At 35.7% G+C, this 23,405-nt stretch overlaps 1 protein-coding gene across 5 annotated transcripts in view; it reads right to left on the bottom strand.

Annotated features, from left to right (window-relative positions):
- RABEP1 (rabaptin, RAB GTPase binding effector protein 1) overlaps nucleotides 1-23,405 on the bottom strand; it is a 104,187-nt gene that overhangs the window by 24,962 nt on the left and 55,820 nt on the right. For 4 of the 5 annotated variants that reach the window (XR_009537518.1, XR_009537517.1, XM_060133910.1 and 1 more), the window contains exons 3-9: nucleotides 22,551-22,754; nucleotides 20,569-20,729; nucleotides 17,262-17,381; nucleotides 11,317-11,452; nucleotides 8,090-8,268; nucleotides 5,948-6,079; nucleotides 876-1,343 (exon numbers count right to left, since the gene is read on the bottom strand). Coding sequence is in view for 3 of the 5 variants with exons in the window: in XM_060133910.1 (XP_059989893.1) it covers nucleotides 876-1,343; nucleotides 5,948-6,079; nucleotides 8,090-8,268; nucleotides 11,317-11,452; nucleotides 17,262-17,381; nucleotides 20,569-20,729; nucleotides 22,551-22,754 (1,400 nt within the window). In the remaining 2 variants the exon portion in view is untranslated. The remainder of the gene's footprint in view (nucleotides 1-875; nucleotides 1,344-5,947; nucleotides 6,080-8,089; nucleotides 8,269-11,316; nucleotides 11,453-17,261; nucleotides 17,382-20,568; nucleotides 20,730-22,550; nucleotides 22,755-23,405) is intronic. The other variant, XM_060133912.1, reaches the window with a different exon arrangement.

Below are 23,405 nucleotides of genomic sequence, written 5' to 3'. Positions count from 1 at the left end.
CAAAGGAGGTATGAAACAATTAAATAGCACCTTCCCAAACGTTCTGCATGAGACCAAGGAGAACAGTTTCTTTCAGGCTTAATAAGCTGTACCACTTGCTAATCAACAGCTTCTTTAAAGAGAAGTAGCCCTGAGTAAAAGAAAGCACTGGAAGTCATGAAACCTGTATCCTAACCCAGGTTTTGCTACTAAGTCGAAGGGGAAACTTGAGCAACTCATTTGACCTTTCTGAGCCAGATAAGTTGGAGAAAATCATGCCCTGATTGTCTCATTATTATCAAGAAGCTCAAAGAGAAGGGGTATGTGAAAAGGCTTTGTAATCTGTAAAGCACTATGCAAATACATATTTAAGTTTTTATCTCCTAATCCTACTTCTGAGTTTGCAAATATTATTAGAGGGAAAATTAACCTCATTAAAGGTTGCCTTCCCTTCTCTCCCATATTTTCCACCCCCTCCTTAAACTCATTCTAAGCATCAACTGCTGAAAAGCATTTGTACTTTAGACCTCAAGGAAAGATGAAAGAATATGCATCTTGGAATACACTGAGATTATAGAAAACTGCAAGGAAACCAAATTCGGGCTACACAAAGTTAGCTATGCTATTCAAGCAGATCGCTCCAACTTAAGAGATGTGACTTCAGGTGGAGAAGTTCACACTTAACACAATCAGCTAGTCAGTTCCCTTCTCTGTCATAATCACCAGGAACAGCCAAAGCAGACAATGATAAGGCTCAGACAATACAGGTTAACACTCATTTGCTGGCAACAAGTGCGAGCACTGACGCCAGGGACCATCTCTTGAATGAACAATAAATCCAGAGCTACCCAGTATCCCTCAAAGTGAGCAGAGGAGAAGCCAGGAAGATAACTCACCTCTTTCTGCAGGAGATTCCATTCTGTCTCACTGACTAAGCGGTAACCACTGGGAGACACATAAGCACTTTCCATACCCTGTGTGACACTAGACAGGAGGGATGCTGTTTCTTCTTGTTCTGGTGTCATCGCCTTGATTGCTCTTTCCTGATCTTTGGTTAACATAAACCCACTTGGCATTTGCAGTGACCCAAGGGAGGCGGTATCAAAGTTCTCAGTCACCGAATCTGCTCCTACTAACGGTCCAAAATCTGATTCGTCCAGGTTCCCAGCAGATTTTGCTTTGTAGTTATAGCCTAAAGCTTTGGATTGCAGTGAGCCTGAGGTTCCCAAGCTGTCTGTAGACTGTGCTCTCCTGAGTCCATCTTTAAACATGTCACTGTCTGATTTACTGAATGGATCCCCGGATGGCAACAGTAAGTCTGCATCTAAAGAATGGACTGAACCATGGGTGCTATCTAAATGCTCCTGAAATGTGAAAATACATTGCCAGTTAGACAATTCCTGATATTTTCAAAGAGAAAAACTACCATATTTTATAAAGTATTTTGCCACACGTTACACATGACAATCTTTAGTGTGCTGCCTTCATATATTCATTGAACAAACATTTATTGAGTGTCTTCTATATCCTGGGCACTAAACCAAGCACTCAGGATACAAATGTGAACAATCTCTGACTTCAAAATGCTTAGTTTCATGAAAAAAATAAACAAGTGAACCAAGTAAACAGGCTATTAGAATATCATATTCAATAAAATGACAGGCTACAGCTATGTACTGAATGCTCTGGGAGCTCAAGGAGAGGAATTCAGCCCAGACATAAGAATCAGGGAAGGTCTCCTGAAATTCAGTATTGGGTATATGGAACATGCGGTGCCTGCTGTATATCCAAGTAGAGACGTCCACCCAATAGAGGGACAAAGAAGTCTTTAGATAGAGACTTGGGAGTAACCACTATATAGTAATAATTAAAGCCACGGCAGCGAATCAGAACACTTAGGATGAGTCTGTAGGATACGAAGAAAGCCAAGGGCAAGGCCCTGAGAAACATCAATTTTGTCCATTTTGGGGACAGAGGAAGGAGTACCCAGAACAGAAGGGAAATGAGGATAATGTTGTACGCTAGAAACTAAGTTTCAAGCAAGGTGTAATCAACATGTTAAATAAGGCTGCATCAAGTGAAAGAAGCCAGACGAAAATGGTCACACACTGTACGATTCCATCTCTATGAAATATCCAGGATAGGTAAATCCACCGGGACCAAAAACAAATTAGTGATTGCCAGAGGTTAAAGGGAAAGGAGAGTAGGGAGTGACTCCTTAGTGATATAAGGGGTCTCGTCTCTTTTGGGGGCAATGACAATCTTCTGAAACTAGACAGGTAATGGTTGCACAACATTGTAAATGTACTAAAGGCCATTGAATTGCACATTTTAAATGGTTAATTTTTTGTTATGTGAATTCCATTTCAATTTTTTTTTAATGTGGTGCAGCACACTCCCAAAGTCAAAAAAGCACACCAGTACCATTCTAGCACAGTTTGTAGGAAAATCAGAAAGCAAGGAAAATGTAGCAAGTTTTTCTTGAAACTAAATTTATTCAATTTAAAGAACTGGCTTTTATTTTAAGATACTATCCTTTCTACGTTTTGTTGTTAAATGTCCTTCTTTTTATGAACTGGAAAAGACTAAAATACAGATTATTTTTCAATGTTTTAAAAATATCCTTACTTGGTATAATAAAAAGTTGACAACTTTTATGTTAATTCCTCCATTTACTTCTTTTTAAAGTTTTTTTTTAAGATTTTTTAATCTGTGAAATTCCGATGACTGAGGAACACAAATCTAGTATATACTGAGCTAGCTATGGCAAAGGTCCCAAATAAGCACCCTAATAAAAATTGGAGAGAGCGCATTCTGTTAGCTTATAAAGGAACACAACATCTAATGCTATCATATATTAACACAATGCTACTGTGACACCAAAGAAGGAAGGGGATAGGGGCAAGAAAGTTGTGAGGGCCATTTAAAAAACACCAGACTACCATGCTGATAACAGTACTTATAAGGAACATATACTTGTAGGGGTATGTAAACTGTTACACTGTTTCTGAAAGATGATTCAACAATATGTTTGCTTATGCTCTTAAACTCAGCAGTTCTCTTCCCAAGAACTTACATGAAGGGAGTAATCAGGTAAGTCCATGACTTTTATACAAAGAAGAATTATATATAATAGCATTATGGCATTACTCATAATAATGAAAATTTTTTTACTAGTGAAAAATGAAACAATTGACTGTTAGTGTGTTAATCATGCTTCTTTTCTATATTTTATGATGTTTTTGACCTTTTGAAGGCCTTGCTGGCTGAGGAGAGACTGCCTCTTCCAAACTAGCTAATTCCTAGAAATAATAAACAACTTACCTATGAATATGTCTTTCACATCTAAATCAGCCAATCTCAAGTCGATACTCCCAACCAACTCCTTTATCTAACTCTTACACACCAAGCCAGTATTTCCCCTGCTCTAAATCAACCCAGGGCCAGGTACCAGAAAACTGAAGATAGACTCTATGCCCCAAAGCCCACTGGATTTATTCAAACTAGCCAGTCCTATGCTATTTACCCTGCCCTACCTTTCCCTCAAAACTCCCAATAATGGCTGTGGTCCATGCTTTCCCCTTGCTCCTGCTTTTACTTCATGACCAACTCTGGTGCTTCTCCATGTGACTCTGCACAGTGTACCATGACTCTCATTTCTAGAGGGACTATAACATTAAACTTTTTGTTCAATGGCATTAACCTCTCTATGTCACCACTTGGTCACCTTTATAAATTAAAACCTGGGCACAAATCAATTTGTAGGAGACTAAGGAATTATGGTACATTTACATGCTGAAATACTGTTAGTCATTAAATATCATTGTGGGGGAAAACACTTACTGATGTGCCAAAACCTTTAAAGACAGATTTAAGTGGGGGAAAAAATGTACATAAAACATCATGTACAGTTACAATCTGTATTATGTTTAAAAAGTACAAATAGAAACACACATATGTTACCTTTGGAAATGGAAAAAGAGGGAAAGGAGAGGTACATACCAAAATGTTAGTGGTGGTATCTCTGGTTAGTAGAATTTATTAGTTATTTTTATTTTGTATGACTTTCTGTACTTTCCAGATTTTCCATAATGAATACATATTACTTTTGTGGTGAGAAAAGCATATTCTAAGCATTTAGGTTAAAGAAGATATAGGGTCCTACAAATTTTAAGTGGCTTTAGCAATATATCTAAGTCTCCAAAGCATTCCATATTAACTTTAAATCAACAGGCTAAAGTAAACTGTCACTGCCTCTCAATACAAAACAAGTACATTCAACATTCAAACTGCAAAACATCAGATCTGAAAGGCTATATTTCAATGTCAGAAAATGTTATGCACAATATACAGTATAAATCTGTTAAAACACTATTAAAAAATTTTAAGTGCTTCACTGTAAATCACAACAAATTTCCTTTTCCTGTTTTCCTGCTAAAATATTTTTTTTTAAGTTTGAAACTTTGCCAAACATTCCTGGACACAGGACTGCATGATGCAGAAACCACATAATATTTGGCAGTACGCAAAAATTGAGACATTCTCTTGGAAGTCTATTTAAAAAAAAAGACAAAGCAGAATCAGGGCAAGGTTCTCAGTGTATGAGCCAAGAGAAAGAATGTACAAAAACAATTACATCATACTTTTCAGTGTCCACTAGGATTTTTTAAAGCATTTTTTCAATGTCAAATAATCCATAAACATGGAAATATGAGCCACCAGCAAGTAGATTTTACATGGCTCAGCGTAAATCTGCAAACTAAACAGAAACATAATACCTTTGAAAGTGAGAAAAGACCCTTATCCAATTTACCTGAAACTGGTTCACCAGGCAGGGAAAGGAGGTAGTGGTGGGGGAGTAAGTATGAATCTCTAAACAGCAGGGACAGTATAAACAATGCACATGAGCATGGACAGCTAGTAGAAACGTCTGGCTGTGATGAAGTGGAGAGTATGCTAAGGCTGGAAGGGTCAATTCAACTCCAAAGGCCCTTGTATGGCAAGCTGGGGAACTTAGTTTTTACCCTAAAGTCAATTAACAGAAGCATTTCCTTCCCTGAAGAAGAGATATCAGCTTGAGTCTTGAAAGATGAATAGAAGAATTCCAGAACTCAGAAAGGCAGAGGGAGGTAAGCATTCCAGGTAAAGGAACCAATGTGCAAGGCAGAGAGTATAGCACAACAAGATGAGCAATGTGGCTAAAAGAGAGTGCATATTATGAAGGGTCTTGACTGTCTGAGTGAGGAAGTTGCACTTAATTATGTAGGTAATGGGAGTGAGTGGTGGTTCTGACTAGGGGAGTAGCCTGACTACAGCTGCACTTAAGAAAAATAAATCTGACAGTAATGCTGAGGGTACAGTGGAATGGGACAGGCTGAAGACAGAAAATGTAATGAGGAGGCCCTTGCCACATGTGGGTGAGAGGCGATGAGGCCATAGGAACACCACTTTACACTTTCCACCTCCAGGTCTCTCTACTCTGCCCACTCCCAATACCTGAAATGTTCTACCCTACTCCATCACAATCTGCCAAACCCCACACACTCTTCTCAGGGCTTAAGATCTAATACTTGATGATACTCAAATACAGGCCATAGAGAATTAAGTGTTTCAATACTTTAGATAAAATCTCTTTTAAACAAAAGCTCAAAGTATTAGAAACATTTATTCATATCAAAAAAGATTTTGCAGATATTATTTAAATTTTCTTCTAACGTTTTAATTTTGGAACCGCTAGAAAAAAGAACGTCTAATTGTTTCGCAGACCATGAGAGAAACTGCGTGTTTCAAAGTGTACCACCTATAATACTGTAAAAACAGTTGAAAATAAAGTATTATCACTTTATCTAATTTTCAGCTAGTAGCTACTACCCACTTCCCATATGAACAATGTAACTAACTGATGTATGAGAAGCTAAAAATGGTTAACGCTGAGTATACGATGATTTTAATTATAGATTCATTATACCTCCTCATTTGATAACTGGGCTGAAGATTCTTCATGAGTTAAAGCACACACTACTGGTATTTTTACTTCTTCCTCAACATTTGTTTTTTTATGATCCTTTCTCTTACTAAGTCTTTGTTGTTCATCTTCCTCCTAAAAGTTAGGAAGAAAAAATACATATTATCCAGGTAATCTATACTTAATGATTCCCACAGTTCTTTAACCACTCAAAACAAATATACAAGTATACTACATGAAAGGCAAAACAAAAGAGAGCAAATCACCCACCTCTTCTTCAAGTGATTTGAGAAAGAAAATTTACATAGAATGTTCCTTCGGCTTATTATGTAAAACAAATAGGAAAAAGTTACAGCATTACACATCCATCTGAAACATGTACAAACTTATATGAAATACCAATGAATGATTGAAGCTGATGTAATAATTCACTCAACAAAGATCAAAGATACCTTCAATGCCCCCCCCCCGCAAAACACTCTAGTAGGGAGGGACAAATACACGATTACATCACTATATAAGCATGTACAAGGTTCTATAGGAGAGAAAACAAAGATTTCATCTGAGGGAGCTAGAAAGGGGGGCCGAAAGAAGGTAACACTTGAACTGGATCTTGAAGAATCAGTAAGATGAGTGCCAATTGTGTGAGAGGAGACAAGCAAGGGTTCCAGGGAGAAAAGTATGTAAAAGGGAGAGGGGCAAGGAAGAGCAGGCATGTGGGGAATACTGAATAATCTCATGTGACTAAAAAGAGGGCAGGCACATGAGCAGTGAGGTACATGGAGAAGGGGGTGGTGATTAAGTGCTTAGACTCTGGAATCAGAGATTAGTCAACCCTCAGATAGGCCATTAGTCCCTATCTCATATGGGAACTTTTGTTGTGTGTTTTTCTGTTTTGAAAACCACATGAGATAGAGCTTTACATATAAAGCCTCAGCACAACGCTGGCACACAGGCCTTAAATGACCAGTTCTGGAATTTAGACTATTCTAATGGGAAGCAGGAAAAGCATGATTGTATCTGTACTTTAGAATCTAAATCCTCAAGTTGACTGTGTCTACACACAAGATGAATGAATCAATTAAGAGAAAAGAAATTTAAAAAGGAAGAAACTTCTGAAAAACAAAATCTAACCTAAGTTACAGAAGAGAATTTAAAATATTTCTTACAGTACCTACAAAAGCTTCTACACAGCTATCCTAGGGAAATATTTGCACACATTCACAACATATTATAGGATATTAGCTGCAAAACTATTTAAAATGACAAAAAAAAAAAGAAGAAGAAACCATCTAGATGCCCACTACAAAGAGAAGGATTAAATCAAATATAGTACATCCATGTTACCAGCTAACAAGAATGAGATAGATCTCTAAAGTGAAAATATATCCAAGATGATGCTTATGAGAAAAATAAGCTACAGAATAAATACTTATACTATGATTTCAGTTGTATGGGGGAAAAAAAACCTGAATATACACTTATAAACACATATAAGTGGTGTGGAATACTACCTTCCAAACTGATTATTCCTGATTACAAAAGTGGTTATTTCCGCAAAGGAAGTATGTGAGATGTCAAGGGAGATTTTCACTTTATCACTTTATTTTTTCACTTTGTATTTAAACCAAAATATTTTAACATGAGAATGTATTTATGTATTACTCATATAATTTAAATAATTGTTTTTTAAGATAAGGAGAAAACAGGATCCTGGGTATGCAGCCCTCTAGACACCTGCCTTTTCATATCACTCAGCCTCTCCATCCCCACCCACCACTGTCTAATAAGGCTTTTAGAGCAATGTCACAAAAGACATGGCCTGGATTAACACAATTCAGGAGCCCTAGGAGAACTGGACAGAACTGCAGAGAAAGATTTTCTCAGAAATATGCACTACTGCATCCTGCAGACTGAAGAGGATCATTTCTAAATCAGTTCTTCCCCCTTCCCCCCAGACAAGGCCATTTCTAAAGTTGAAAAGCAAAATCCCTCAAATGTAGCTATTATGTTTTTTGAAATGGCATGCATCAACTTTGTTTCAGGCTTAAGTCAATCTATAATATACATAAAGAAATATGATCATGTGTCGGGGTGGAGTGGTTTATTAACAAGGCAAACAAGTCCTACAAAACTGGTATTCACCTGATCTTTCTTCTTCAGTTCTTCAACTTGTCGGAGCTGTTCTGAAGTTAGCACAATTTCCATTCGCTGCATGTCCCTCATCAGCAAACGCTGAGATTCCAGGAACTGGTCATTGGCCTTCTGCCACGTGTGTTTCAACTGGTTGTGCTGCTGTCGCTCTTGCTCCAAGAGATGGCATACTGTTTAGGAATCCCCCAATCAAAAACACTGAATTTTAATGGTAGGCAATTTCTTTAACATAGGACTAACTAGACTAGACCTGACCAAAGGTCCATCCGGTCTGGGATTCTGCCTCTGACAAGAACCCAGGGGCAACCTGCCATAGGACAAGGCAGCTGTCCCCACACCACCTGTCTAAGCAGAGTCTCCCAAAGTGTGTTCCTAGGAAGAGCAACATGTGAAAAAAAGATTTCTGTGCTCAGTGAGTTTCAGAAACCTTGGGTTAAAAACTTTTTTTTAAAGATTTCTTTACTGCAGGACTTTGAACTCAGGGTCTTAAGTATGTCTATGTTCTCTTGTAAGTTGATATATAACACAATACCTCCCAAATATATTTGACAAAAAAATCCTTTCCACAGTGCCACTCACGTAACAAATGTTCTAGGGAATACAATTTGGGAAACATTGCTCTAAAGGGAAAACACATAGTAACCACTCCTAATTGTCTTTAATACACTCTGAATAAATCTTGTTATCCAGGAATCCTTCTTGAGTCCATTTAGTTTTGACCTCTCAGGATAAGTCAAAGAATCTTTGTAAATGCTTGTGTTACTGATATTCATCAGCTCAGCCATCTTCTTTGGGAAAAAAAGAATAGATGGTATCATCTATCAGCCCATCTACCCAGTTACCCAAGCCAGAAACCTGAGAGACAACTCATACTTCTGACTTTTCCTCACCCAACACATTCAACTGTGACAGAGGCCTACTAATGCTACTTCCTGTGTGATATGACACTCCATCTTCTGCCTTCTGCCTTAGATTTAGGATTTAGACAACTACAACAGGAGTCTCTTCATAACCCTTCCTGCCATTCGTCTGGCCCTCTGTATTCTATCCTCCACACTGCTGTAAAACTAAACTCTCTAGAAGGTAAAACATTACCACTCTCAAGCTTAAAACCCTTCAGAGAAGCCAGTCACAAAAGGCCACATACTATATAATCCCAATCCCATTTATACAGAAGTCCAGAATAGGCAAATCTATAGAGACAGAAAGTAGATTAGTGGTAGCCAGGGGCTGGGGGGAAGAAGAGAATAGGGAATGACGGGGAATGGGTACAAAATTTCTTTTTGGAGTAATGAAAATGTTCTGGAGGCAGGTAGTGCTGATGGTGTACGACTTTGTGAATATATTAAACATCACTGAACAGGTACCTTATCTCGGTAAAGCTGTTATTTAGGACAAAAAATACTTCTAAATCCTTCAGAGCCTCCTTATTACCAATACGATAAAATCCAGAATCCTTAGCATAAGGTCTCCAGGATCTGGCCCATGTCTACCTCTCCTGTCTCACATTTTGCTCCAACGCCTATTGCATTTTAATCTTGCTGAACTATATTTCTTACAGTTTCGCTACCTTGTTGGACCACATGCAAATGGCGTTGAATGCCATGCTCCTCTCTGACGACCTGACAAACACCTACCTATCTTTCAAAACTCCACTTAACAACCTCTTTTAAGAAGCCTATTCATGGCACCGTTGCCTCCTAACACTTCCTAGCACATATGATATGAAACTGCACTGCACTTGGTTGCATATCTAATTTCCCCAATTTAGGCTCTAATTTACACTGCTGCTCAATTTTTAACTATCTTCTTTTCATGTAAATACTACTTTTTTGGTGTGAATGTTTCAGTAGAAATTACTCTACCTCCTTACTCATTTTAGTGAAACTTCTCAGATACTTCTCCAGGTATATTAGGAAGGTCTGGTAGTCTTGCACTATTTCTGGAAGGGTTGGGACACATAGGTTAAACAGAAAGTCCTTTTTCTTCTGGACATCCTTTCAGAGTTTGAGTGTCTTTTTGACTGCAACAGCACTTTTGAAAAGCATTTCCTGAGAGCCAAAGACTCAAACACTGGATTACTTTAATAACATTTTATAAAATAATTCTGTAGGCTTATATAATTTCAACTTCCCACTATTTGGGATAAAAACCTAACTCCTATGCAAACCTGAGTTATTTATGGAAGAGCTATATTTTCCATGACCACAGTCCTAAATTTTCATATTAAAACATGTTACTAGTATAACCTGCAATGAATATAAGATTTCAAGAGGTCCATGCATTTAGATGAGGTAAAAATTTAGATCTTTATTTTCACTAACTCTAACTGAAATTTATCATTTCCTTCAATTATAAAATATAGACAACAAACCACAGTAAGTATAACAATACCCATGACTTGGTCACTAACAGGAGTCATAGATACTTTTGTATCTCAGTACAGTTGTTGCAGATATCTTAATATATTATTTATGCTCATCATACTTCAAAATTACAGTAGTTATTAGACCTGGTACTAGACCTTGTTATTTAATGCATTGATAAAATAGCACATTATTACTATAAGTTTGCAGTTATTTATATTTTGATAACTGTTTTATAATATAATTGATATCTTTTATAATTCTATGTATTTTATGTATTAAAAACATTATTCTGAGAGGGCTTCACAAGACTGCCAAAGGAGTCTGTGACACAAAAAGGTTACGAATCTCAGGTATACAAGATTCACTAAAAGAATTAAAGACAAACATATATTTTAATGGGAAAGGATGAGCCTATTTCCCCTATCCTGAGAAAACAGAGTCAATTTCTGCATCACTCTGCTACCAGACTAGCGAAATCAAAATTATCTCTTATAAACAGGGGTGCTACTTAAGAACACTAGAATATACCATCTGCGCTCTCTGTCCCATTTTCACTTTTGCTAATTCACCTCCACCAAAATAGGTCTGAAGCAAAAGCAGTTTAAGCAGCAACTTCCTATTATCTTTCTGCCCAGAGTTTGTGCCCTATGAATTCTTACTGGGGTCCTGGAGGAAACAGAAACCATTAACAATCCAAATATCTTTTCAAACCAACTGCAAAGCTTAAACTGAATCACTAACATGTTAGATTGGCATTTTGGAATTTGTTACTGTTATTAATCAATATCACTTTTACTTACATAGTTCTCTTACAGACTGAGATTAAAAATATAAAGAATATATTTTTACCTTCATGCAATTCTTTCCGAAGTTTCTCAGCATCTTCCTGTAAAACAGATTTCTGAGTATTCAAAACAGCCACGTACATCTCCAGATCAGTCCTACAAGATTTCTCAGCTTCCAGATAATGATTCAGTTCTTTAACCTGAAAAAGATGCAATTCGATTAAACTAAAATTTCCAACAGTGTCTACCTTAGGTATGATGGTAAGTTCTGGAGGTACCTTGAAAAAAGTTTACATTTATATTTATGTAAATTTAAATTTACCCCCAAATTAACATTTATAATTTTTAATTACAAAACAAACATATACTTACTAAAGAAAACTGGGAAAATAACATAATTGACAATAATTAATAGTAAGAATTATCCATAATCATCACCAGAGTAAATATACAATTGAGATTACACATAACAGTTTTGTACCTTGCTTTTAATAACGTGGTTCCAATTTGTATTCCCAGAGCAACATACACATGTGCTCATTTTATCACATACTCAGTGAACCCAGGTTGTTGTTGTTTTTTATTTTTTATTTTTGTTGGTTTTTTTTTTGTTTGTTTCTTTCTTTCTTTCTGCGGTACGCGGGCCTCTCACTGTTGTGGCCTCTCCCGTTGCAGAGCACAGGCTCCGGACGCACAGGCTCAGCAGCCATGGCTCACGGGCCCAGCTGCTCCGCGGCATGTGGGATCTTCCCAAACCGGGGCACGAACCCGTGTCCCCTGCATCGGCAGGCGGACTCTCAACCACTGCGCCACCAAGGAAGCCCCTTATTTTTGTTGTTTTTTAAACAGTATTTTCTAAAGATAAAAATGGTATCATACTCTTTTAAGTTTGCTTTTCTTTGATTTCTGGTGAGGTAATTCCAAATGCCTTAAATTTACAAAAAGGAGACATTTTCATAGACATAAATTCATGGAAGGAAAAAAGAGGAAGCCATGATGGAAAAAACCTGTCTCATACTGTAATGAACATAAACTTGAAGCCAAGTGCAGAATACTTTTTAAAATCACATCTTTTTTTTAATGTCTTATTTCTGTTGAACAATTAACTATAATTTTCAAATATTAACAATATAGTCTAATATCTGAAATAGTTCCAACCAAAATAAAATGCAATCTTGCCCCAGAAAGTGATTAAAGAATCACTTGCTCTACCCTTCCTTACAAATTGCCCATCATAAATTGTGGCCATTTAAACTAACTTTCAACTTTTTCAAATGGTTATGTCTAATTTCACTTTCAAGGTTATATTTATGCCTTTTATCTTCCCATTTCTTCAACTTGAAATAGCTGGCTGATCTGTTTTCAGTTATCTTTACTCCTAGACCACTAATACAATACATTAGCACTGGTCATGGACTAAAATGATTATTTAAGCTGCCATTTGATGCTTCACTGGAGGCTGTCAGCCAACCAGAAACGTACTATACACTAACCAAGCATGACAAAGTGCTGACTGTTGTCAGGCACTTTCCCTATCACCTGGAGAGGTGGTAATTCAGTTAATGATAAAGGAAAGTCAATATGTCAGATATAAAATGGTGGTATATAACCACTAACTCTATCAGCTATTACTTCTTAGAATAAATATTTGACTCTATAAATAACGAATTAATTTCTAACATTCAAAAGCTACTGAGCAGAACTCTGGGAAGATGGTGACAGTGAATGTGTGGTACACGGATTTTCTTGAATTCCACACACCCTAACAACAGAACTAATAAGATAACAGAACTCAGAATACATGAACATCTACCAAAAAGAAAAAAAAGCAATAATTAGAGGGTGGGGACAAACCACTGAAAGCTATCTATATGGAATTACATGGTATCAGCATCTGTGCAGGAGAAAGTAAAGGGAAGTAACAAGGGCCGGAGAACTCCCAAAATATTCAACAGGGATTCCAACTTCACAACAGCAGCTGAAAAGTGGGAAGAGTTTCACACACTCCAATCGTGGATAAACACAACAAATTTATGTTGTAAGGCTTAAATCTGGTTAGAATAAAACGGCATTTGATTTTCACTTACATTTCCTTGATTTCTAGTGAGACTGAATATCTTTTCACATTCCTTAACTTCCTCTTTTGTGAACTGCTCGTTCATATTCTTTGCTTGTTTCTCTGTTGGGCCATTTGTCACTTATGGACATGGCAATTTTTATTAATTTTGGACACTAATTTTTTGTCAGGTATAGATAACTTTTAACAGTCTATAATTTTCTTTTCAACTTTTTGTGGTATCTTTTAATAAGGAAGTTTTATATTCTAATGTAGGCGAATTTGTCAATCTCTTCTTTCATAGTATTTTTACCTTATTTAAGAAATGTTTTTGTATCTCACATAACATATTCTCCTTTTTAAACATTTCACTGAAATTAATTTTTGAAAAGTGTGAGGTAGAAAGCTAACCTCACTTTAATCCATATTTATAACTATTTTAAAAGCCTATTTTTAAATAATCCATACTTTTCCCACTGACTTGTAATGCCACCTGTCATATATCAAATTTCCATATATATATGGATATATTTCTGGGCTCTCTATCTGTTCCACTGGTCCATTTGTTTATCTTTAAACCAGCAACAAACTATCTTAATTACAGTAGCTACAGTAACAGTAAAGCTACTGTAAGTCTTAATACTGGTAGGTAGGGCAAGTCTCCATACCTTGCCTTCTTCAAAATTTTGCTGGGTGTCGGGGCTTCCCTGCTGGTGCAATGGTTAAGAATCTGCCTGCCAATGCAGGGGACAGGGGTTTGAGCCCTGGTCCGGGAAAATCCCACATGCCACGGAGCAACTAAGCCCGTGCACCACAACTACTGAGCCTGTGCTCTAGAGCCCACAAGCCACAACTACTGAGCCCGCGTGCCACAACTACTGAAGCCCACGCTCCTAGAGCCTGTGCTCCACAACAAGAGAAGCCACCGCAATGAGCAAGCCCCGTGCACTGCAACGAGGAGTAGCCCCCGCTCGCTGCAACTAGAGAAAGCCCGCGTGCAGCAATGAAGACCCAACACAGCCAAAAATAAATAAATTCAATTAATTAATTTAAAAAAATTTTGCTGGGTGTATTTCTGATCCTTTGCTTGTCCATATGAATTCTAGGATCTACTTATCGAGTTCCTTATTAAACCCTGCTGGATTTTGAGGGGAATTTTGAATTTACAGATTAATTTGGGGATATACTGCCTGCTTTACAATACAGTATTTTCTCACTCAGGAGCACACATGTATTCAAATTTTCATTTATAATGTGTTCCATAAAGATCTTACTCATTTTTATTTAGATATATTCTCAGGTAACTAATATAGGTTTTGTTTGTTTGCTATTGTGAACAGGAATTTTTCCCCATTGCATTTGTAAGTTGGATATTACTGGGGTACACAAACACTACTATTTTTGCATGTTGATCTTGCTGGAAACAACTTTCCTAATTGTATGTCTGAATATTCTCTTGCCTTCCTATACAGAAAATCAGTTTCACCACTTTCTTTCCAGTTATTATGCCTCATTTCTTTACCTTGGCTTATCTTATCACCTAGGACCACATAAACAATCTGAGCAAAATCACTGAGCACGGGCCTCCTCATATGTTCCCATCATTAATGGTAAGGCTGCTAAACATTCATAGTATGATGTTTGCTGAAGGTTTGATAAATAGCCCTTTAATAAGTTATTGGGTGTTTAAATTTATCAAATGCCTTTCTGAATCTAAGATGAATTTACTACTCTTCTCCTATAATCTTTTTATGTGGTACATAAAAATAATAGGTTTTCTGGTGATATACCATCCTAAATTCCTGGGAATATCCATTTTTGATCATGATGTCTTTTTTGCTTTTTCTTTTCCTTTTTTTTAACTACACAGCTGAAAATTTTTGTTTCTGTATTCCTAAATGAGATAGATCTAAAATTTTCTTTTAATACCTTTTTGTGAGTTTGTTTGTAATGAAGTTATGTCTCATAAAATGAGTTGGAGAGCTTTCCCTCTTTTTCTGTTCTCTAACACAGTTTGTAAAATATAAGGATTACCTCTTTCCAAGAGCTTTGGAAAAACCTGTCTGCAAAACTAACTGAGTCTAATGTCTTTTGGAGGATAGGAGACAGGAGAAAAGGAGATTCTGACTATAAATTCACTTTCTTTAATAGTTACTAACTACATCGGCTCTCCTATTTTATCTTGAGACAATATTGGCTAATTATTTCCTATCAGAAATTTTTTCATTTCATCAAACTTACTTCATTTCAAACTTATTGCTGTGACATTGTCCATAGTATTTATTATTTTTAAGTCTCTACTGATTTGTAGTTATTTCCCTCTTTCATTTATAATGGTTTAAGTCTTTTTTCTTTTTTCCTAATTAGTCTTATCATGTTTGCCTATCTTACTACTTTTTTCATTTTTTTCATTATATTCACAATTTTCCTTTTGCTTTTCTATTTCACTAATTTCTGCTCTTACCTGCATTATTTCCTTCCATTCATACTGTTTGTACTATTGTTCTATTTTTAGATTCTTGAGTAAAAAATTCAAATCATTCTAAATATTTTACAATTCTTTTTTCCATATGAGTTAAATTTTTTTCATTTTCCAGACATTTCATCTCAGTTATATTTTATTGTAAATAATTTAATAACCTGTGGTCAGAGATTTGGATGTGTATAACATCAAATCTTCAAAATCTGATGACATTTCCTTTGTGACATTATGAAAAGTATAATGTACCTAAAAATAACAATATTTATTCCATGCGCTATCCTAAGTGCCTTATGTGTTAACTTATATAATCCTCATAACAGCCTTATGAAGGAGGTAGTATTATCCCCATTTTACGGTTGGGCAAACCAAAGCACAGTAAGATTAATTAATTTGCCCAAGGTCATCCATCTAATAAATGTTGAGCTCTTAACTACTATGCTCTACTAGTGTATGAAATATAATCTCTCTCTCACTCTCTTAGTGGCAGGATTCTATGTCTATTACATCTAAATTATTAATCAAGTTGCTCAAAACCCCTATATCCCTACTAATGTTTTTTCTGCTTGCACTATCATTTGCTAAAGGACAGTTTAAATCTCCTACTATAATTGTGAATGTCAATTTCCCCTCATAATTGTCACTTTTTAGTTCACATATTTCAAGGCTATGTAAGATGCATTCAAGTGCATGACTGTCATATCTCATTGATGAATTATAAATTAGAAGGGGTCCCTCTTTATCTCTATTAATTCTGTTTTCCTTTCATCCTATCTGTTTCATATTACAATTGCTAAACCAAGTTTCTTTTGATTAGAATTTACAAGGCATTGCTTTAAGTCTCTTTTTTTTTCCAATCCTACTTTACATTTTATTTTAGGTATACGTCTTATAAGCAATATAAATTTAGATTTTTAAAATCTAGTCTCTTTTAGTAGGTAATTATCACTTACTAGGATTATTGATACATGCCCATTTCTACACTCCTATATGTATTTCTACATTCCTATGTTGTGTTTCTGTTTACTACCTCTAAATTTTTTTTCTTTCTTTCCTACTTTAATTATTAAAATGTTTGACATCCCCTTGTATTTTTTCTGTTGCGTCTTTATAGCCAACAAATCCAGCCACACTATAGCTATGTCAAAGATCAATTCTGGGGCTGATGTCAGAAAACAAAGTCACCTTTGAAAACTTTATTTTCCTTCATAACAAAACAAGAGAGATCAGGTCTCATTTTGATAAGAAAATAAACACTGACTTTGTAACAAAGCAGCACAAGCATCACTACTGTCATTATTTTAAATATCCATAAGGAGAAATCATCTCCAAACATTTTCTTGCATTTTCAAGAAAGCAAGAGTCTTAAGATGCATAGTTTAAATTACAGTTTACTCCCTTAGTATTCTAATTTTGCTCATAGCATTAGGGCAAAACCTTGGTTTCAAGCAAATGGATTACAATGTTTCACAACCTTTGAGGCCTCCAGCTCTTTAATCTTGTCTTCAGCCTCTGTCAGTTTATCTTTCAAAGCTGCAATTTCCTTCTCCATAGGCATCACAACAGACCGAAGTTTTTCAGCATCCTCTTGGGCCTACGGTTAAAAAGAATTAAATGCTACAACTTACTGATTTATTGCTTTTCTAAAAAACTCTGACCTCTCCACTTATTAAAATTAGTATAATAAATAAGTCTAGCAGGCACTGTATTAGCACTCACAAGATTGAACCACGTCTAACTTTTAAATGCTGCATTACTTTGAATGTCAAGTCATAATCACAGCTTTCCCAAATATTCCGTTTAGAACTTGGGAATAAGTAGGAAAATGGATCCACTACGACAAATTTGACTTTTTTTTTTTTAAGTGAAAGCAGGTTTATTTAGAGAGATACACATTCCACAGACAGAATGCAGTCTGTCTCAGAAAGTGAAAGCAGCCACAAATTTGACTTTTTAATTAGTTGAGTAACTGAGTTGGAAAATATCTATATATAAAAGGAAATGCATATAATAAATAATTTTTATAATTCTGGTTACTAAATTAATGAAACCATAATCTCTTACAAATACTGAAAGGACTAATTAGTTTTTTAACATAAAAAAATAAAACATTTCCTAAAATATTAGACAATTATGTTTCTATAAAAGGGCTTCCATCTAATTATTTAAACAGGGTATTTATCATTTTACTTTTGATATCTACATGAAACAAACCCAAAAAATAACCCTTAAAACCATGCTGCTTTCCATCCTTCATTCTCAAAAACATGGATTAAAAGGAAACAACATCCATAAACTAGTAAGTTGGTAAGAAACTTAATTTTATTTTATATACACACACGTATATTCACACAGAAACAAAGGCAGACTCAAAAAGTTAGCTTTTTTCCTTCTAGTGAAAATGAAAATTAATCTTATTCACTGAATTTAAAACAGTCCAAGCTTCTCCTAAAGTGTTCATGATAGGGAAAACATTTTCTATGCCAAAATGTGAGTGGAGATTTAAAAAAAAAAAGATATCTCTCAGAAAAGAGAGACACACTTTGTTTTCCAGTGCTTGCAAAGTCATTTCATCATTTATTTTATTTTGAACTAAGTCCTGTTTGGAAAAGACATGTGAGCTTAAAATATCTTCAGCCAAGGCTAATTTGGGACGCTTATAGAGGTCTGCTGATTAAAATCATCAGGGAAAAAAAAGGAGAGAAGAAGCAAAGAATTTAATACAGATTGAGTTATTTATTAATGCAACGATGACCTCACAATTCCAAGTGATGCATATCATAACAAAACTTTTAAAGATGATTTTTTTAAATAACAGAAAGGTCACTAAAAACAAGGAAAAGCTGAGACACTATCACAGCCAAGAGAAGCCTAAGAGACATGACTAAATGTAATGTGGTATCCTGGATGGGATTTTGGAACAGGAAAAAGGACTTGGGTAAAAACTAATGAAATCTGAATACAAAGAAAGGACTTTAGTTAACAGTAATCAATATTGACTTATTAATTGTGACAAATGTACCATACTAACATTAAGACGTTAATAGGGGAAACTGGGAGTGGAGTATATGGGAACTGTGTAGTATCTTCACAATTTTTCTGTAAATCAAAAACTGTTCTAAAAAATAAAGTTAACTTTAAAAAATAAAAATTTTAAAAAGGATAAAAAGTGGCAGACTGCAGAAATTATGACTATGAATATATAAGAAGAATGAAAAAAAAAACTATCCTCATGTGAATGGTACTGCGGCTCTGAATAAGATGTCTAATGATAGCGTCAACTATGAATTACTCTGAAACAACCTGACAGAATTGAAGACTACCTACTTTGGCTAACTATGGTAGATGACTAAGTGACTAGTGATCATGAAGACATTGTCAGATCCTCATGAAGAAGCTGAATTACAATCTTTTCCTGAAATAAGACAATGTAACTAACTATTCCTCAAGGTTCAAGCTTTTGTTTTGGGTGTTGAGTTCTCATATGATTTTTACACTATAAAAAAAAAATTAAATAAACTTCTAAATATATAAAAGTAGTCCTTGTATGAACCAAGATTATGATTAATTCAACTGAAAAAAAAATCAAACTCTAATTATTATTTTATATGTGATTTCAAATATATGTATGTATATAAATTAATAAATTAAAAGTTTCTGGGGCTTCCCTGGTGGCGCAGTGGTTGACAGTTCGCCTGCCGATGCAGGGGACACGGGTTCGTGCCCCGGTCCAGGAAGATCCCACATGCCGCAGAGCGGCTAGGCCCGTGAGCCATGGCCGCTGAGCCTGTGCGTCCGGAGCCTGTGCTCCGCCACGGGAGAGGCCACAACAGTGAGAGGCCCACGTACCGCAAAAAAAAAAAAAAAAAGTTTCTGTAATGGCCTACGTGGGGAAAGAATCTTAAAAAAGAAAAGAAAAAAGAGTGGATATATGTATATGTATAACTGATTCACTTTGCTGTACACCTAAAACTAACACAACATTGTAAATCAACTATACTCCAATAAAAATTTTTTAAATTAAAATTAAAAAATAAAGTAAAAGCTTACATAATCAAACTGGCCAAAAAGCTTTTTAAATTTTCTCAATGATAAAATATTTCATCTTATATTTAGTTGTTCTATGGTCAGGCATCTTACGGTAAAATGTTCAAGCATAATATGCACTACATTCGTCACACAGGAACCAAGGTATACTGAGAAAGAAGGAAAACTAAAATCTGTTCTCAGGCTTCAGTTTAGACACAAACACCAAGCAACAACACTCATTCAACAAATATTTACTAAGCACCTATGCGCGAGACACTACTCTTAAGCATTTAGGATATACAACAAACAAGACTTCTGCCCTCGTGAAGCTTGCATTCTAGTAAGGAGGAAAAGGCAGCAAACATTACTAAACATAATAAATAGGTGAACTCTATGTACATTATAAGGAAATAAATGTTATGGAAAAAGAAAAATTAGAACAGGATAAGAACAAGTTGTGGTAGGTGGGGGAGGGAGGTGGGCAGGTTGCAATGTTAAATGGGGTGGTCAGGATAGGTCTCATGAGGTGGAGGCAATTGGTCAAAGATTTGAAGATGAGGGACTCAGCCAAACATATATCTGGGGGAAGGTCATCAAATTGTTTAGTACTGTATTTAAGTCTGTGTCCAAATAATTTCTCTAACAGAAAACAAAAAAGTACAACTTCTATTACCATAATGATATTAGTTGAAGCATTACAACAAAAATATTTGGATTGAAATATTTCTATAGATGAATACATTCCTTCATACCTTTTTCATTTCATTTTCTAAATTTTCCTCCTCTTGACCTTCAGACAGCCTTCTCCTTAAATCAGCTATTTCCCTCTCTGCGGATTCTCGATACTGTGCCCACTGTGTCCGCTCCTGCTCCAGCCTAAGGTGGAACTGATGTTCATAGTCACGAACTGTTTCTACAAAACATCACCAAATATTTCTAAGCGTTCTGGAAAAAATGTCCTGGCACACTAAAATTTTAAAAGTAGTTATATAAAGAATTTAAGCCTAGTTTCTGGAAATCTTTTAATTCACTAAAAACAAAAGCACTAAACTAACATTTCTAGTTCTTACTACACGTAGAAATTTTGCTAAGGACCTTAAATCATCTCTAATCTTCACAATAAATCTGTGCCACATATTATTTTACAGATGAGGAAAGCTTAGGAGAGGTTAAATACTCTGGCCAATATTTCATAACCAGAAAGAAACAGAGCTAGAATTCAAACCTAAGGCCAACTCTAAACCCTATGTTCTTAGATACAACACTATGACTCCTAAGACAAATATAACGTGTCACCCCAATACAACTATATGCCTGAAAGGGTGAGAAAAGGGATATATTTTCAGAATGTTTTTACTATAACCCAAGATTCTAACTTGAGACAAATTCTATAAAGTCTTTATAATAATGACTTTATCTTTAATACAATCTTAAAACGTGATAAACACTGCTGGTTGTCCATTAATTTCCACTCTTTCTTCTTTCTTACTAACAAAACCCCAATTTTGTTTAGGAAGTCAACGGCCCAATTTTAAAACTAGAGTTTCTAGATGCCTTGGTAGTTATGTGTAATCAGAAACCTCTATAAAGTGTGTGTGAGGGAGTGGGGCGGGGGGAAATATGCTGGAGATTTCTAGAAAGTTTTTGCTTTACTCAGGCGGACTGGAGGAAGAGCAGTCATTTTTTTCAACCACAAGGCAAAATGAAGTTGAAAACCACATGCTAAGGGTGAAGGAAAAGAAAAGCTGAAGGAGCCTAGGACAGTGATGACATCAGGAACCACTGTACCCAGTCCTAGGTTACCTACCTCTGGATTTCTCGTGTGAAAAAAACGAATTCTTATTTGGGTAAGCTGTTATGGTCAGGAATGTAACATGAGGCTTAGAGTAATCCCTAGGTGATGGCCACAAACTCAGAAAACAGTGCTTGTCTTACCTGCCTTCTCACAGAGTACTAAGGCAAAAGTGACACATAACTGCGAAGACGGGAAAAAGTGTCATCACTATTTCACATTTATATTATTAACAAAACTAATTCTGGAAACCCAAAGATTCAGGGGGCAGCTTATTTCATTATCATTTTTTCAGAAATGCAGGAATTAATAAGCACTAGTGCTAAAAGTTGATAGAGACTAAACTGCTACTCTTCCTTTGGACCAAGGGTCACCAGCTGGTAGCTCATAAAGCCTATTCTAACCTACAGGCCACTCTACCTCATAGACTGAGTGAAGATTTCACATAAAAATCCAAATTTTTCTTTACAATGTAAAGTTATGGCAACACTGGCCTGGATGGGCAATAATTAGCTGGAACTAATAAGTGTAAATAGTAACTTCACTCTTTGCATGGGAGGTCTCTCCAGTTCTGCACACTTCCTGTGCCCACACACAGCTTCATTCATTGACATTACTGGCCTGCCTCTCCTATAAGAAAATCCATTATGAAGCCCTGCTTTAAACCTTATAATGAACTATAGTTTTCATTTAATGCAGTATCTCTGTAACACTCTCATCATAATTCTCCATTATTAAATTTGTTAAAGATACAGATGATATACCCATTGGCTTCCCTTTTATTTTGAATATGACAGTACATCTTGAAGATGGTAATACATAATGCCACAAATGAAACATAAATGAAACTCAGGATATATTTTAAGACCTTCTGAAAATGTTCTCAATCATCAGAATCAGTTATCTTAGAAAATCATAAAATAGATCTGTTTTTATCTTTACCTTTCATAACAGCCTGAAGTGAAGCAACTTCTTCTCTCCACTGTCTTTTCACTTCATCTATAGCTTCTTGCTTGGTATTCTCAGACACCGTGGCAATGGCCTTGATATTTTCCATCTCTGCTTGGGCTTCCCACAGCTGTGTCCGAAGATGTCCCAAATCATCTTGTGCAGCTTGTAAAACTGCATTTTGCCTCTTCAGATCCTCTAGGAAAAAAAGTAAAAGACTTTCCATTAATGAAAAGTTTACCTTTATCAGGCTGACATTCTAATGAAAAAATTAGGCATTACATTTTTATATGTTAACTTAGAAAATCATTTTAATAAAGGTAAGATTTAACGTATGCTGGGTATCACGAATCAATTATTAACTATCTAACCAAAGAGTGATTAAGGCCACATAGTTTTAGAACTAAATTCAGGCTCTTTCACCCACTGGCTAACTTATTTAACCTCTGTGGCCTCAGTTTCCACATCTACAAAATTAGAATAAAAATACCCACCTCAGAAAGTTGTTTTAATGATAAAACAAGTTATTGAAACACAATTCAAGAAATGGTTAATAAAAGAAGAAAGAAAGCCAGAGTACATGGCAGATAACTAGGTCTAGGCTTTTTTTAAGTTGGGATTAATTTCTCGGCACCCCTTTACCATCTCTTAAATATTAAATTGATCTGATGTGCCTACTACATGATTTAAGCCTAAGTAGGATATCTGTTCGGCCAAATTGACTTCCAAAAAAGATGAACCTACCAACAGTATATAGGGGTGTGTCTGTTTTCTCACACCCTTACCAACAGTCACTATTTTCCATTTTTTTAAGTCCTTGCCAACATCATGGGTAGAAAATGGTGAGTT

The sequence above is a fragment of the Lagenorhynchus albirostris genome, chromosome 20 (assembly GCF_949774975.1).
Source record: "Lagenorhynchus albirostris chromosome 20, mLagAlb1.1, whole genome shotgun sequence".
NCBI classification, from domain to species: domain Eukaryota; kingdom Metazoa; phylum Chordata; class Mammalia; order Artiodactyla; family Delphinidae; genus Lagenorhynchus; species Lagenorhynchus albirostris.
Note: the sequence above shows the minus strand (reverse complement) of the source record. Positions and strands in the feature narration are given on the sequence as shown.